Source organism: Puma concolor, chromosome D1 (assembly GCF_028749965.1).
Source record: "Puma concolor isolate L17-30 chromosome D1, mPumCon1.1.hap2, whole genome shotgun sequence".
In the NCBI taxonomy this organism is placed as follows: domain Eukaryota; kingdom Metazoa; phylum Chordata; class Mammalia; order Carnivora; family Felidae; genus Puma; species Puma concolor.
Genome location: NC_141676.1, coordinates 101170303 through 101186300, shown reverse-complemented (window position 1 = coordinate 101186300; position 15998 = coordinate 101170303). Strand labels below are relative to the sequence as shown.

At 51.8% G+C, this 15998-nt stretch overlaps 1 protein-coding gene across 2 annotated transcripts in view; it reads right to left on the bottom strand.

The window, feature by feature from the left end:
- The window catches only part of TMPRSS13 (transmembrane serine protease 13), a 28350-nt gene extending 21501 nt beyond the window's left edge, over positions 1–6849 (bottom strand). Inside the window, exon 1 of one of the 2 annotated variants that reach the window (XM_086679009.1) lies at positions 6675–6849. In XM_086679009.1, the coding sequence (XP_086535135.1) occupies positions 6675–6695 (21 nt within the window). In that variant the 5' untranslated portion in view covers positions 6696–6849. The remainder of the gene's footprint in view (positions 1–6674) is intronic. The other variant, XM_086679010.1, reaches the window with a different exon arrangement.
- Between the last annotated feature and the right edge of the window lie 9149 nt (positions 6850–15998).

The window sequence follows — 15998 nt, the reverse complement described above, 5'->3', positions numbered from 1 at the left end:
CCTGTTAGGAACTTAACTGGATCCCATCTCAACCTCATCAAAGCTCTTTACAGCTGTTAGTGTGAGCCCCATTTAACAGATCTTGAAACCGCCATCCGGAGAGGTTAAGAAGATGCCCAAACTCACATCTCAGGTAAGTGACAGGGCTGGGGTCCCGGCCAGACCGACTAAGAGCAGGTAGAGTCTGGACCCAGAGTATCACGAGTGTCCCCAGTGACTTCCTTCCCTTCCTTGAGGCTCACGGTGTGCAAAAAGCTTCCACACTCATTATTTCATGTGATTCTCACAGGGCCTTGCTAGCAAACCGGGCAGGAACCACGATCCCCAGTTAATACGTGAGGAAACTGGGTGCAGGGGACTAGAGAGCATGCCCAAAGCCGCTGAACTGATTGGTGGGCTTGCAGGGACTTATCATAAGCCTCTGATTTTCATTCAAGAGTTCAGGTTGTCCCCACCTGAGCAGGACCCCGGGGCCCTGGTCCCGGTACCACATCACCATGGCAGGAACAAAGGGGGCCACAGCAGGTGGAGGCCCAGAGGGGGGATGATGGGAAGGCTAGGGGGAGGGAATGAGACCAGAGAGGTAGCTAGCGGTGGGGGTGGGCAGGCACAGCGGGAAGCCTGGAGCAGCCAGAAAGGCAACGGGGGGGGGGGGGGGGGGGACCTCCTGAGCCTTGCTCAACCTTCTCCCCAATGTTCCACCTGCACGGTAGGTCCCAACGTGCCCACCCACGGCCTTGGCGCACAGGAAGCAGCCAGAAGAGCCCCTGAGCAGGCAAGCGAGGGTCTAGGCAGGAGACTCCCATGGGTCCCTCTTCTCGGAGTCCAGAGAGAGCTGGGGCATGTAAAATGGGACTAATCTTGGGCTCGGTACCCAAGGGGGTGAGTAGTCCCCGGGCCAGACTCTAAAGCCGCTGACTTTGAGCCTCAGCCCAGCACAAAGTCTGCCCAGGGCTGGGGAGTAGGCGTGTGGGGATTGACAGGGCAATATCCAAGAAAGAGCTGGGGGTCCTGGGAGTCCTGGCCTCCGTAGAGCAAGCCCTCTGGCACCAGAGCCGGGGGGAGGCACGTACAGAGTCTCAGGCCCCGAAGACCAGGGCAAGAGAAGAGGCCTGAGCCCCAGTCCCACAGGAGAGTTGCCATGTGGGGAACGTGAACCCCAGCAGGGACAGCAGGGTGGAAAGACAGCCCCAAGACCCAAGGAAAGCAGCCTCCACAGGGAGGCTGTCCGCTCTACCTCCCTGACTCCGAACCTCAACCCGGACCATCACAGGAGGCTGGGAAGAGGTCTCCAGGGGCCACTGGAATAGAAGATTCCACCGCCATCCTTCTTTACCCATTTCACGGCCTGCCGCCCCACCCTGCTGGAAGTTCTTCCTGCTGTCTAACCTGCGACAGCAGCAACTCATTTCCTTTCCTCAATTCCTGGAGAGCAACTGCTGGCATCCAGCCTCCCTCCTGGTGGCCTGGCCTCACCCTCAGAGCAGATGCCTGGAGTAGGTGGGGGAGAGGGAGAGAGGAGGCTTCTTGCCCAAAGTCCCAAGATACAAGGGCCTGAGCTGGGACCAGAACCGGCCCAATCCTGGCCTTTGCCAGTGAGCAGAAGACCCAGAATGGAACGCAGATGGCCGACTCCAGGCTCTCCCCAGCCCGCACGCAGGGCAGATGGACAGGGCGCAGCCAGAGCGTGGCTGAATCTGGACCGTTTCCCTGGTGGAGCACTGCCAGCCACTCTTCCCTGGCCCTGCCTCTCCCTGCCCTCCTCCCCCTAGGGTGCTCTCTGAGGTGAGCCCCTGGGGTAATACAGTCGTGAGCCCTCACTGTATCACAGACCAGGCTTACACCCCAGGCTGTCGCCGCCACCACCTGCCTGGGCCTCTGCAGTCCCCAGGGGTCCCTACTCACAATAGACCCCTGGGGGTGTCCTGGGGCATGAGGTGGCCTGGCCTGAAGGCCGGCGGAGCAGGGATCCACGGGAAGGCAGCGAGCAACAGGCCAGGGAGAGGGCTGAGAAGAGCAGTGCCCAGCTCTGGGGTTCTTTCCGAGCACTTTCCTGAACAGAAGTCAATAAGAATTATTATTCCCATTTTACAGTCAAGGAAGTAGAAGCCTGAAACATTTGTGTGCTCTCCCCAGAGTCACTTAGGTACCTCTTACAGCAGAATAGGGACTAAAACCCAGGGCCCCTTGCACCTAGTCTGCGGCCCTCTCTTCCACAGCTTCCAGGGGCAGATTCCCCACCCCAGGTATGGTTTCTGGTGGCAGTCTCTGTCCCGTGGGCCCTGACCTGGTGGGGGATGGCAGTGAGTGAACAAGAGCCCGAGCGGTCCCGCCTTTGACCTCTTTGGGTCTCCTGCAGGCCCAGCCGGCAATGCCAGGGAGAAGAGCCTAGGAAAGGGTTCCCTCGAGACCCGAAGAATGTCCACCTGGGCGGCAGGCAGCAATGATAACATGACTTCGTGACCCAAGGCCAGGTCCGTCAGGGCCCGTTCAAGTCCAGCCCGAGCTGGTGGGGCCTCCCTCCTCTGCCCTGGGCCGTCCCTTCATACAGCCTGCATCACCTCACTTGAGAAGGCACTGAAGACCCAGAAAGGCAATGGGATTTGTCTAAGGTTATACAGCCAGTCAGGGGTGAAGCCGGGACCCGAACCCTAACCTTCTGGCTCCCGTTCTTCGGCTGCTACACATCAGTGTGCTTTCCCACCGCCCCTTACCAGGCTCCGATGGGGAAGGACTCCTCACCAGACTGAGGCCCCTGTGAGAGCTTCTCTCTCGCAGTGAGTATCAAGCATGTTCAGAGTGGGAGGCATAGGCAGGCCCCCAGCCTGGGCTAGGCAGGGAGAGATGCCCCCAGTCCCTACGGGAGGCACTAAAAGGTACAAGGAAGCTAAAAGGCCCCCTGGCCTGTTGGGAGGCTGGGGAGCCCCTGGGCCACGGTGGGGGGAGGCCTGAACCCATTCTACTGTGGACTGGACTGGACTGAACTGGTCTCCAAGGAACCGGTCTGAACTGGGACGGAGTGGATCATGCTTCTTCCCCATCCTTACTGCTCAACCCAGGCTTCGTTGTTCCTCCAGGTACACAGGGCTCCGTCCCACTGCCCCCTCTCCCTGAACCCGGAGACCCACTGCCCCCTCTCCCTGAACCCGGAGAAATCCCACAAATACAGGCTCCCCTCAGAGCACAGGCAGATTCGCCAGCACCTCCTTCCAAACTGGGGAACCCCTGGCATCACACTGGGCTTCAGACTAAGAAGCCGAGTGAAGGCGTCCCTTGTCCCAGGCCTGGAAGACCCAGGGGAGGCTTGCTCTGTTTCCATATCCACATGACCTAAAGGACAGCGGCATCCCTCTCGGAGTCTCAGCTCCCGATCTAGCAAACGAAGGGAGCAGACGATCAGCTGTTTTCAAGCAGTGTTCCCGGAGCATTAGAGGTTCCGTGGAGATGTCTCAGTGACCATTGTAGCAGGGAAAGGGCTTGGGGTCCTTCACCCCACTTCAAACAGAGGAGACCCACTTTGCAGTTTGTACAATGGGCCCCACATACGATTTCATTTGAACCAAAGAGGCTGCGGCTACCAAGAACTTGAAAATGACCGGCCTGGGTGAGCATTAAAGTGCCTTCTAATTTACGGTGCCTCATGAAAAAGCCTCGGGGATCCCCGTTAGACCAGAATCAAAACACCTTCTTGTCCATTCATCAGTTTATTCATTCATGCATGTGTTCATTCATCAAGACTTTAAAGAACATCAAGGGCCTGTTACTGCCAAGCAACTAATATTTGATTGCCCAGGGGCTGGCGGCCTCAGTTTCCCCCCCTTTCCCTCCCACGCCAATGCTGGGGTGGTGACACAGTTCAGGGCTGGTACTTAACGGAGGCTCTCCGATGGTCCTATCAGAGGAGGCACACTCCACATGGTCCTGCCAAGGTCCTGCCAAAGCCCCGGGTTCCCTCTGCCGGCTTCCCTCACCCCTCCCTGCAGCACCCTGCCTGCCTGGCCGGGCACAGTCCACCCCGCTGTTGCTGTACCAAGAGGAAGCTGTTTTGCCAAAACAACACACTTAAGCTAAGTGGCTATTGTTACATCAGTCGGCCTTCCCGCCCAGCACCCCAACCTGCAGCCCCATACACACACTCCCACACATTCTCGTTCACATTTGCCAAGTCACAGGGACAATGCGGGGGCGGGGGGGGGAGGGGCAGGTGGGACAGGCCAGGTGAAAGGCTGCTCAGCACCAATGATAACATGGAACACAGAGGTCTCTGGGGAGGGCAGCATGCCTAGAAGGGCAAAGAGCAGGTGCCAAGGGTCCGGGGGGAGCCTGCACTATGGGGTTGATGGCACGGTGACCGGAGCCTATTGGCCTTCCGTCTTAGGAGCCTGCCCAGCCCCCTGAGGGGAGGGTGCCTCATCCTGGACCCGACCTGGGACCACCAGCTGCTCTCAAGTCCACAGCATCTGTGGTCTTGGACTGATTGCCTGAGAACCTGGTCTATTTGAAGAAGACCCGTCTACACTGTCTTATTGTTTTATCAATGGGTCCATTCGGTTTTCTATAATAAGCATTGCACTTCTGTAAGCATGAAGAATGTGACACCTTTTGGAAAAAAACCACAAAACACACACTATTGTTCAAGAACAAATGCACATATCCAGTGTGGTGCACCTCCGACCCCATTCTGTATAATTCCAAAGACCGTCACGGAGCCAGAAAGGGGCCAGAGGGAGCGGGGGGAAGCATTTGTCCAACCCTTTTCTTTGGTAGGTGGAAAACCTGAGGCACGGAGAAGAGATATTTGTACACGTTGTTAGGGGAGTCAGGACTAGCCCCTAGAGGATGATGATACCGAGGAGGAAGCGCCTCCTCTGAAGACAGAGAGGCTGTGAGCCTTCTCTACCTCCTGTCCAAGGTCCCCCTGAAGACCCAACCGACATGCACAGGAACTTCATCAGGCTCACGTCCGTTGCCCATCATCTGCCTCACTACTTTAAGGAGCTGAAGGACAAAAGCCACAACGCCCATCTCCCTGCGGTGAAGCCCTCCGAGAGAAGGCATGGACTTAGCCAACCAGTTTCTCCCAGTCTGCTCCTATTCAACTAATCGATCTGAAATAATCTGCGGCAGGTAAGATTAAGAGCCCCCGGGAGCTCTCCCTGCTCCCCACCTCAATGTCACTATCTTGGAGGTTCTACCCTAAACAAGGGGGTGACTTTAAGCACCTTAAATGAGGGAAGAGTGGTCCAATTCTTTCATTCCAAAGTAAGCTAGGACAGGCTCCCACAATGAACAGGGCACCTACAACACCTCTTAACACCTCTTCCATCGGGAAGGAAAAGTCTGTTCTCGCCACTGTGCCCCTCCAGTGACCTTCCATGTTGGTCCCTACCTCTGGAAAGATGAGCGTCATAAGCAGAGGTCACCTCTATGACCCTGCCCGGGGACTGGCCCTACCCTCCTTCAGACAAATCAGCCCTTCTCATCCTCTGTATTTAGGGATCATCAAGGGCAGGCTCCCAGAAAGTCACCAACAAACATGCCCCATGGCTGTAACTGTGGGTTCACCTTCCCCACACCTCAGACAAAACTCCATTCTGCCCTATGCGTTGCCCTTACTGCTCACAAGAGGCTCCAGTGACCCGAGACGCCTGGGACCCAGTGACCTTGGTGAGGTGGAGACAGGAACCAAGGAGAACAGTGCAGAAGTCAAAAGGGAAGCACGGGAAAGAAAAGTCAAGAGGGGGCTGGAAGAATGGCGGAAAAGGTGACAGTGAAAGTTGCAGAAACGTATCTTGGGTTCAGAATGGCCCACAAGTCAACTCTAAGCCAGAATGTAGGCTGAGCTGATCCTTCTCAAACCCAGAGCTGCCCCATCCTTCCCAGAGTCTCCGATTCTACGTCGGTAGAAGAGGATGTCGGTAAAGAAAAAAAGAAGGTGGAGAGGAGGAGAAAGCAAGACCTAAGGAGAAATTACAGCACAAGAAGTACGTCCCTCGAGGAAAGAGAGCTGAGGCACAGTGGAACAAAATCTCCGGACGCCTTCACGTGTATATAACTGGCTTTTCCACAGACGACATTCTAGCCGCTCTCTACCACCAACAAGAACAGAAGAAGAGGTAAGGAACCTGCGTTGTAGCAGAAGGAATTATGGTTAGACATAAGGAAGCCCTTTCCAAGCATGGATGTTATGAAGCCTGAAAGTAACCAAAGGATAATGACAAGTCTCCTTGAAGGTCCCAAATACTCAGAGAAAGTCACTTTTTCTAGGATGGCTTAGGAGTCTAGTGAGGGGGTTGGCCAGGATAACGCTGAAATCCAGTTAGAAGGCCAAGGTTCAGTGATTTCTCAAACCAGCAAAAGTGATGATCTAACAGCATTAATGCCCTGGCCAGGGTGCTCCCAGGACACAGAGCAGGAGCCCAAACTTCAGGCACAGCCCGGTGGTGCTTCCTGAGCAGATCCCAAATCCCGTCTGCTCCTCCCAGGGGCCCCTCCTAGAAACCAGGATAGAAGGAGGCCAAACAGTCTCAATCCCAAGTAGCTTCAAATGAGGAAAACCACACTCAATCTGCCCCCAAACCAGAGGCATACAGGTGGCGCCCCACCTACCTCCCAGCCCTGTCCCTGCTTCCTCACCGCCGGGAAGTTCTGGCCCAAGGCCCGGGGACACTCACCCGGCTGCCGTCCCTTTCCATCGTCTCCTGAGGGGTGAGGCTTCCAGATTCAGCTGATGTCCACAGGGAGATCCATGTTGGCCCCTGGCTTCCCCGGCATGTGGGCAAAGGGGGCTGGCAGGCTGAGGGCCAGCCCCCACCAGATGGGGCGGGGAAGCGGGTTGGGACCTGTGAGGTAATCTCAAGTATAAACAACACCACAGAACTGGCCAGACCTGTCCCTCTCCCCTCCTCCGAGGCCATCCCAGTTACTCAGTGAATACCAAATACCAAATTCCAGGAGTGTGAAGCTGGCTTTACCTCTGAAACTTCCCCCACAGAGTCAGCTATGAGGAAACAAGGGGTTCCAGGATGCTTCTTTCAGAGGGGGATTCTGAGAGAAAAGGTCCAGGCCCTGTGAAGACTGTCTTAGTCCTGTCAACCTGAGCCCCTAAAACAGATGCTCCTGGGCCCTCTGAGGTGTATGACCCTGTTCCTGTAGGGAACGTCCAAGGCCAGGGACCAGAGCCCCACCCAGGGCAGGACAGTGTCAACCTTCACCTCCAAGGACCATGTGTCCAAAACCCCAAATCAAAGCACCCGGTGCGGCAAAATTTTCATTTGCCGAACTTTTTCTCCGTGAAAACTCTTACCAAAGAAGTTAAAATCAAATGGCTTCTAATTATGCACATAATGAATCGCCTCTATTGAACACAATAAAACGTTATGAAACAGCACGTCAAAAGCCAATTAAAATAAAACATAGAAGTATCTGAATGGAAACCGTTCTAAGAAGTAGTGAGCTGACTCACGGTCTCCCAGCTGCGCCCTGTGCTGATCTGTCAAAAGAAACAGAGGAAGAGCTGCCTCCCAAGGGGTGCTCAGCACCCCCAAGCCCAGCAGAGCTGCTACTGAGAAGTTTCAGGTAGGCTTTGGGAAGAACTTCCGTGGCTGAGCATCTGGGGGCACGAAGGTCCTGGAACTGCAGACTTTTTACAGACTGAAGGAAGCCCAGGGACCATCCAGTGATTCGAGCTGCTGGTTTTACAGATGGAGAGACAGCCGGAGAGGCTGAGGGATCTGCACAACTCCCATCTAACAAACAGCAGCGGCAATAATAATAAGGTGCTGGCGACCCTGCCGAATGCTTTACATACAGTAACGTGGGTAATGCATCTTTACAACAATGCGACTCACCCATCCGCCACTCGGTTACCCGACAAACATTTCGGTGCCTCTTAGGAGCCTGGCACTGCGCTGGGGGCTGCGGACGTGGAGAACAGAGCGGGCAAATACCCCGCGCCATGGCACTAGTATGGGGATAAAAATAAACAAACAGATAAATGATGATGATAGGTAGATAGATAGATTATAGACAAACAGATATCTATGGTAGATAGATAGTAGATAGATAATAGATGAATAGACAGACAGACAGACAGATAGGTGATAGAACAGTATATAAGAAAGTGAGAAGTGTCACTAGGTATTTATCCAAGGGATACGGGTGTGCTGTTTCAAAAGGGCACGTGCTCCCCAATGTTTATAGGAGCACTATCGACAATAGCCAAAGTATGGAAAGAGCCCAAGTGTCCATCGACAGATATATGAATGTATGTATATGTATATGTGTGTGTGTGTATATATATATATACATATATATACACACACATATATGTACATATATATATACATATATGTGTGTAATATATACACACACACACATATACATACACATATAATGGAATATTATTTGGCAGTCAAAAGAATGAAATCTTGCCATTTGCAACTACGTGGATGGAACTGGAGGGTATTATGCTAGGCGAAATTAGAGAAAAACAAACCTCCTATGATTTCACTCACATGTGGAATTTAAGATACAAAACTGATGAACGTAAGGGAAGGGAAGCAAAAATAATATAAACTAATATAAAAACAAGCAGAGGACAAAACATAAAAGACTCTTAAATAAAGAGAACACAGTAAGGGTTGCTGGAGGGGTGTTGGGCAGGGGGATGGGCTAAATGGGTAAGGGGCATTAAGGAGGACACTTGTTGGGATGAGCACTGGGTGTTATACACAGGGGATGAGTCACTGGCTTCTAACCTGAAATCATTATTATACTATATGCTAACTAACTTGGATGTAAATTTAAAAAGAAGAAAAAGAAAGAAAGAAAGAAAGAAAGAAAGAAAGAAAGAAAGAAAGAAAGAGAGAAAAGAAAAGAAGAAAGAAAGGAGGGAAGGAAGAAGGGAGGGAGGGAGGAAGGATGGGAGGGAGGGAGGAAGGATGGGAGGGAGGAAGGGAGGGAGGGAGAAAGGAAGGAAGGAACGAAGGGAGGGAGGGAGGGAGTGAGAGAGTGCTATGAAACAAAATAAAGGAGCGAAGGGGATCAAGAGGGCTGGGAGCAGAGTTACAGTTTGAAACAACCCTGATTTCAGGAGTTCACGTAACTGACACTTGAGCAAAGACTTAAAGGAAGTGACCACATTCTCCCCATTTACCTGCAAGAAAACAGAAACTTCTAGCACAGAGTAGAAACCGTCAGCTCCAGCTTCAGGTGTCCCGAGGAAAACCTAATTCTGAGGCAGATGGGGGAGAGAGATTTTGGAGGGCCCGGGCAGGGACCCTGGCGTTCTCCAACCTTGAGTTATTTTCGGTGACACACTCCTGGCTCTCCAAGAGAGCAGAACTTAGCCGCAGGCCACGTCCCCTTCCTGCTGTCTTGAGCAGCCTGTCACAGCAGAGGGACCGAGGAGGCACCGGATCATGTCCCCAGCGCCTCCTCTTCCCTCTCTCCGAGGGAGCACCCAGCCCCCACTCTGGCCACCGGAGAGCTACTGCTGCTGGGCCATGATGTCCATCACTCCATGCCCCCCTCCCCCACTCCGGACCACCGGCCTCCTCGCGTCACCCTCCACCTTTTCCCCCAAAGGCCCCACCAGCCTCTGGGAAGAAAGGGCTCAGACTTGGGGTTCTGGGCCAAGTGGAGCAGGTGAAAACCCTGACTTGGAGGTGAAGGCCAGTTACATGAACTTGGAGGTCTTCAGACCGAACGTCTGGGAAGAGGCGATCACACATCAGACCAGAGCATGTGTCTGGCACCCAGTAGGCCCTTTCTTGCTGTTTTATCAGAGACACAAGTTGGCCTGTCCCGGGGTCCTTGCTGACTGAGCCACCGACCCCTACAGGATCCCTGCCAGCCACCAGGCTCATTCATTCCCGGTCATTTCCCACCTCCTGGTCATTTCCATCTGAGGTGGAGTTTTACATTAAAAAACAAAACAATACAAAACAAAACAAAACAAAACAAAACAAAACATCAGCCATGCAAACAAGCATGGGCCTCAAGGCAGCCAGAGGGAGACACCACACTCCCTATTCTGAGACTAAAGTCCCGGCTCCCTGCTTTCACGGCTGCCCCAGCTGCCACCACGGAGGCCTTGGGAGCCCCTTCCTGGGGCTACGGATGGAAATAGGGCTCTTGGCCTTTATATTCTTTCCTTGTTATTGATGCTTCTCTTTCCTGAGTCCTCCTTCATCAGCTTTACTCCGGATCACCTCCTGAGCTCTCTCCGTGGAAGCCCTGAGCACCCTTCCCCCCTCTGCACCCCACTTTGGAGCTTCTCCATCACTCAGAGCACAACAGAGGGGCTTCCCTCGGGGCCTGAGGGGGCCGGGCACAGACAGCATACTCAGAGGCCAGACAAGGCAGAGAGGAGACACCGAGCCCACCCTCAAGGGGATGTCGCTGGGAGAAACCCCCTGAGCCAGAGCCTATACGCCCCTGTCCCTAGGCCTGGTGGCTGTCTCTGAGCACAGAGCAGCTGGGTCACTGCCCCGGACCCACACCAGGCACTCTGTCAACGGTGCTCCTGGATTTTGTAAAGGGAGGCCAGGTAGGATGGGTTTGTTTGTTTGTTTTTTCAAGCCGAGACAAAACAGGCCAGAAGACAAACCAAGTTCCTGGTCCCCAGCTGGCCTCTCAGCCACCCGAAGGAAGGCTTACAGGGGTTTCTGCTGGTGGGGCAACTCTGAGGCTCCCTATTTCCAGCAGATTTGGGGCTTCTCCTCTGGGTGATGGGGACAGGAGAGGGAGGAAGGACAGGCACACCCAGGAGGGGAAGCCAGAAAATAAACACGGGCAGAAAGCGTAAGGTTGGCCAAAGGACCACCTGATGACCCCACAGCAGGTCTGCACCTCGGAGAGTCTCGAATCGTGAACCACGGATCCAGTGTTTCTCTTAGTCATGGGCTCGGCCGCCCCTTTGTGTCTCATTCAGGACCAGCCCAGGACAAAGAGGAACAAAGCCCCATGCTTCTCCCTGTAATCGTCATTGGGCTCGTGGTGACATCAAAACTCCAGACTCGGATGGGACAAACTAGGTCAGAAGCCCCTCGCAGAATCCCCGGCTCCCTCGGCACACGCTGGTCCCCACCCTGTTGAACAGCAGGCAGCCAGCGGGCACTGGATGATGGGAGACCGGCCCTGCCCCCCAAGGGGCCCCTGGAGCCAGCGCAGCCGAGGCCTCCCAGGTGAACCCTCTGGTGGCCACCCAGCTGTCCCAGATGGCTCCCAGGGGAGGGAACGGCCACCATCTGGTATTACTTAGGCGCCACCTGTTTCCAAAGAAGGACTGGACCCAGCTGTTCTTCCTCGTGATTCGCCCACACCCGTTTCTCTGGAGTTCCCAGTTCCCCTCCACAGGGACATTCTGCAAAAGTCAAATCCCACTTCTTCGTGACTCTCCTCTCTCCCTTGAGGGCGACAGCGTGGGGAGCCTGGGGAGTCTGCACTCTGCCACGGGAACGCACCCACGTCCTTCACTTACTCCAAGTCCCCTCACCTCCGTGGATTTCTCCAAAACAAACCCCACAGACACTGTGGCCCTCCTGAAGGGCGGGCCCAGAGCCAGGGCCCCAGAGCCATTTTTCCACGGGCCCCTCCTTCAGACAACACCAGCCAACTGCCCGTTGGGCTGCTGCTATTTCCACAGAACTGAAGCAGCTACAGACAGACTGCCAATGCCGACAGGCATGTGGGGCTTGAGCCCAGCAGAGGCGAACGTGAGCCCACGTGCACACAGCTGGAGCCAAACATTCACAGCCTAAGTGGGGATGAACCGGAAGCATGCAACTGTGAGCACGAGACTCCCACACTCAGACAGGAATGCCTTTACTTCCCTCTGATCCGTCTGAGAAGGCTTTCTGGAGGAGGGGGTAAGATTCCAGAAGGTTCTAGAAAGACAGGCGGTACCACAGCCTGGCATTCTGGGGCTGTCACGGGGAGCTTGATGGGCCTGGAAGGAAAGGAACATTCAGAGCAGTGAGTGTTGAGCAGTTTGTAGAAGGGACTCGGAGAGCAGATAATTCTGGAATCCCAGCTCTTCCAGGCACTACCTCTACATCTTTGGGCAAGTTCCTTACTATCTTAGAACCTCAGTTTCCTCATTTATAAAAGGGGGATAATTGTTCCTCTCAGAAAAAGTACTTCTATCCATTCAATGACAGTCGGCACAGGACTTGGTACACAGCATCCACCAATAAGGAGTAGCCATTATGATAGGTTATAATGTCTAAGTTTGGTTGAACAACAGCAGTGCCCTGAGCAGGTGTGGAGAACATTGAGACGTGTGCTTTGAATCGGAAGCCCAAACAGAAAGGTCCTTAGCTGGTAGTTCCGCAGAGAAAGCCCCAGGCTGAGACTCAGGACTGAGTTACTGTTATAGCTAAGAGAGCTACAACTTCTAGCAACTTCTTCCCAGGGCCCCCAGAGCTCAGATAGTTCCTCTTTCCAAAGTGAGGTGTCCTTCAAGCCCAGAGAGCCTGGTAATCTCTAAGTAGAGAGATCTGGCACCAGAGAAGAAAGCCAACGAAGGTAATCAGTTGGCGTGGAGCTCTTTGCCAAAGAGCTGAGAACCAGAGAATCTGACAGGAACCGAGTCACAGTTTGAGGAGGAAGAAAATACCCCCAAATACTGTCCAGAGACACAGGAACAGAAGAACGATCAGAAACCAGACAGAAAGCAAAAACAGGTGCAACGGGCAATAAATAAAATTTTTGAGTAGAAACGATACACATATATTCATGGTTAAAAATAACAAAGGCACCAGGAAATAAAAACTCACACTTGCAAAGCACTTCTGCATCCATGAGTTATTTCACTTTGTCCTCAGAACACAAGGGCACAGCAGTTAATATCACCCTCTCTTTGTGCAACAAAGAAGCAAAGACTCAAAGAAAGAAACTCCCCACTGTCAACAGCTTATAAGGATAGAACTAAGGCTCAAATCCACATTTGCAGCCCCCACATCGCTGCTGGTACCAAGAAGTGTCAGTTGTAACAGGTATAATGGGTCACTCTACTTTTAAATGTTCTTGAATATCAATATGCTCTTTTCATGATGAAGTTGAACGTGTCAAGTCTGCGCATCCTTGTTAGAACCTTTATATTCTTTACCACCAAGAGTCTTTTAAAGGAAATACCTTATTTCGGTGCAAGCCTTCTCCTAGTTCATTTTTTTTCGGCTGCCCCAGGTGTGTTTTTATCAGAGCAGATGATAAGTGTGAACTCACTGCAGGTGAACCCCCACAGGTCCTCAGATTAATCGTGTTGTGTTTTGCCAACTGTCACCAAGAGACAGACATTTATATTGTCTGCTCAGTGAAAGGGAAATGTTATGCGTTTTGAATTTTTTGCTTTTCAAAGGTGAATCATTTCCAAAGTTACAGAATTATCCAGACTTTAAATCTAGTTAACATGAGTAAACGTTACGTATCAGAGCGTGCCTCCGCATTATTCCATTTCTCCTATAGGTTACGCAGAGTTGGGAGAGAAAACATTCTGGTTTATTGGCTCTCAAACGATTCTCAGTTTAGAACAAATTAATACATCCCAAACAGCTTCAAAGTCCCTCAATAACTGTGAGCAACATAAAATCCAGGAAGATATGAATACTTCCCTTGAACCTGCCCCTATGGCCAACATATAGCTCTTCTTAGGGACAATGCGTCTTGACCCAGGTCCAGCCCCGGCTTGGCCACTTCCCAGAAGTGGAACCTTGGCCAGTTACTTTACTTAAATCCTCTCAAATGGGATCCAGTAAAGATAACGTGGGCTCTGCCTGCTCCTTAGACACCAAATGGTACCGTGAGATGACGTCTAGAAAACTCTGAAGTGCTCTAAGAACATCAGACATTATTACTGTAAGCTTTAAAACTATGCAAACAGGTCTCCATTCAACATTTCTGATCTCTACTCTGTGCCCTTTTGTAACACATCAGAATTCAAGTCCAACCTTCCAGGAGTTATAGGTTTATATTGTTTTTTTCTTCTCAGCCTTAGTTTTCCCCCACTGAGGCGTCCTGGTGTCCCTGGTAGTTCCTGATAATGCCCCCAATCATGAAGGCTCTGGGGGGGGGGGGGGGGGTGCAAGACAAGATTTCCAGAAAATGCCCAAAATCATCCCAGAAAATACCCAGATTCCACTAGCCTTTGGGCTATGACTGCTCTTTGGACCACTTGCTAGAAGGCTGCATTCAAAACTGGAATGACTCCAAGGCGCCTGGGTGGCTCAGTCGGCTACGCGTCTGACTTCAGCTCAGGTCATGGTCTTGCAGTTTGTGAGTTCGAGCCCCGTGTCGGGCTCTGTGCTGGGAGCCTGGAGTCTGTTTCAGATTCTGTGTCTCCCTCTCTCTCTGCACCTCCCCCCACCCCAACTCTCTCAAAAATAAATACACATTTAAAAAAATCTTTTTAAACAATTCACAAAACTGGAGTAACTCCTACATCCCTTTCTTGCGTAAAAACAGAAGACTCAGGCCCGTGACTCTATGGTTAGTGCATGGATCATCTTGCTGAGATGGGTTCCCTTCCATTTAGTGAATCAAAGCCCACTCACTCAGCCCCTAAGATCATGCTTAATGCGTATACATCTGTAAACAATTATTTACTGGGTACTTACCATGTTCCAAGTACTGCTCAGGCCACTAAAACAGAGCGGGAGAAGCTCAACATTGTGCCTGTCCTCACGGACCTTAACCTTCTATCCTTGCCCTTCTCACCTTAGGACTTGGCTACTAGAAAAGAAAGCTGATGTCTATTGAACCCTCTTTATGTGCACCGTTCACTGCCACCCCAACCTTATAAATAGATATTTTTACTCCCATTTTACAAAGGAGGAAGCAATCAAGTCTCCAAATGCCCAAGACGTGCTGGAAATGAGGTTTGAATCCAAATCTGTCTGACCTTCTGAAACTGCTTTTCAGGCGACAGTGTCCCCATTCAATGTCAACTTCAGCCATAGAAATACTCGTGGTCATTCGGTCTTCCAGAAAATGCACGAGGCTTGAAATAAGGTCTGTTCCCTCAGAGCATCCTGGAGAGTGTTACCTGACAGTTCTTGGTACAGATAAGTTTCCAACTTTCTCTGTGGTTGGTGCTCTGTTCTAAGCTGGCTCCTCATCTAAACGGCAAAAGAACATCATGTTAGGAATGCAGAGTAGACTACGGTTAAAAACATAACATAAAATAACAGCCCAGTTTGGAATTCTGCTATGACTTACAAATTTACTATCAGAATCTGTTTCTTCATCTGTAAAAGAGAGAGAAGAATACCCATGCCATGGGTATAATATCCCTTCTTTGTCCCATGGAATTACAAGGATTAGAGATAGTGCTCAATAAAAGGGTAGTGTGTGCCGTGATATACAACTTTTCTCTTCATCCCAATTTTTTTCAGTCATCTTGGATATTGGAGCTTTTCCATATATTTACAACGTCCACATCAAGCATTGAAAACTGGCTGCTCTCTAGCTGGATTAAGACGATTGTGTTGGGAATACCCGTGTTGCTCTGGTATTTCTTCCTTGTTGCCACACTCATAACATGCTGACACCAGGGGTGTGAGGGTCCCCGTTCTCCCCCAAGCACTTCTGTGACACCGGCTGGATGTCCCACATGCTCTTGGGACTTTTACGGATGCTTCCTCACATAGTCATGATCAACTATTACCTCCATTTCCAGCCCCTCTCCCCTCTCCAGAGGATGGGGGACAGGGCTAAAAGTTCCAAGCTTCTAATCACGGCTTGGTCTTTCCAGCGCCCATCCAGGAGCCATCCAGGAGCCCATCCGGAGTTGCCTCATTAGAACAAAAGGTACTCCTATCATCTAGGAAATTCCAAGGGTTTTAGGAGCCCTGTGTTAGGAACCAGGGTCAAAGACTAAAGACTGGAATAAGAGATCCTCCTAGCACCCCTATTTACAAGGGTTTCAGTGAGCCCTATGTCAGAAACTCAAGATACAGATTTCTCATTATTTCCCAGTGTATTTCATTCACTTTGGA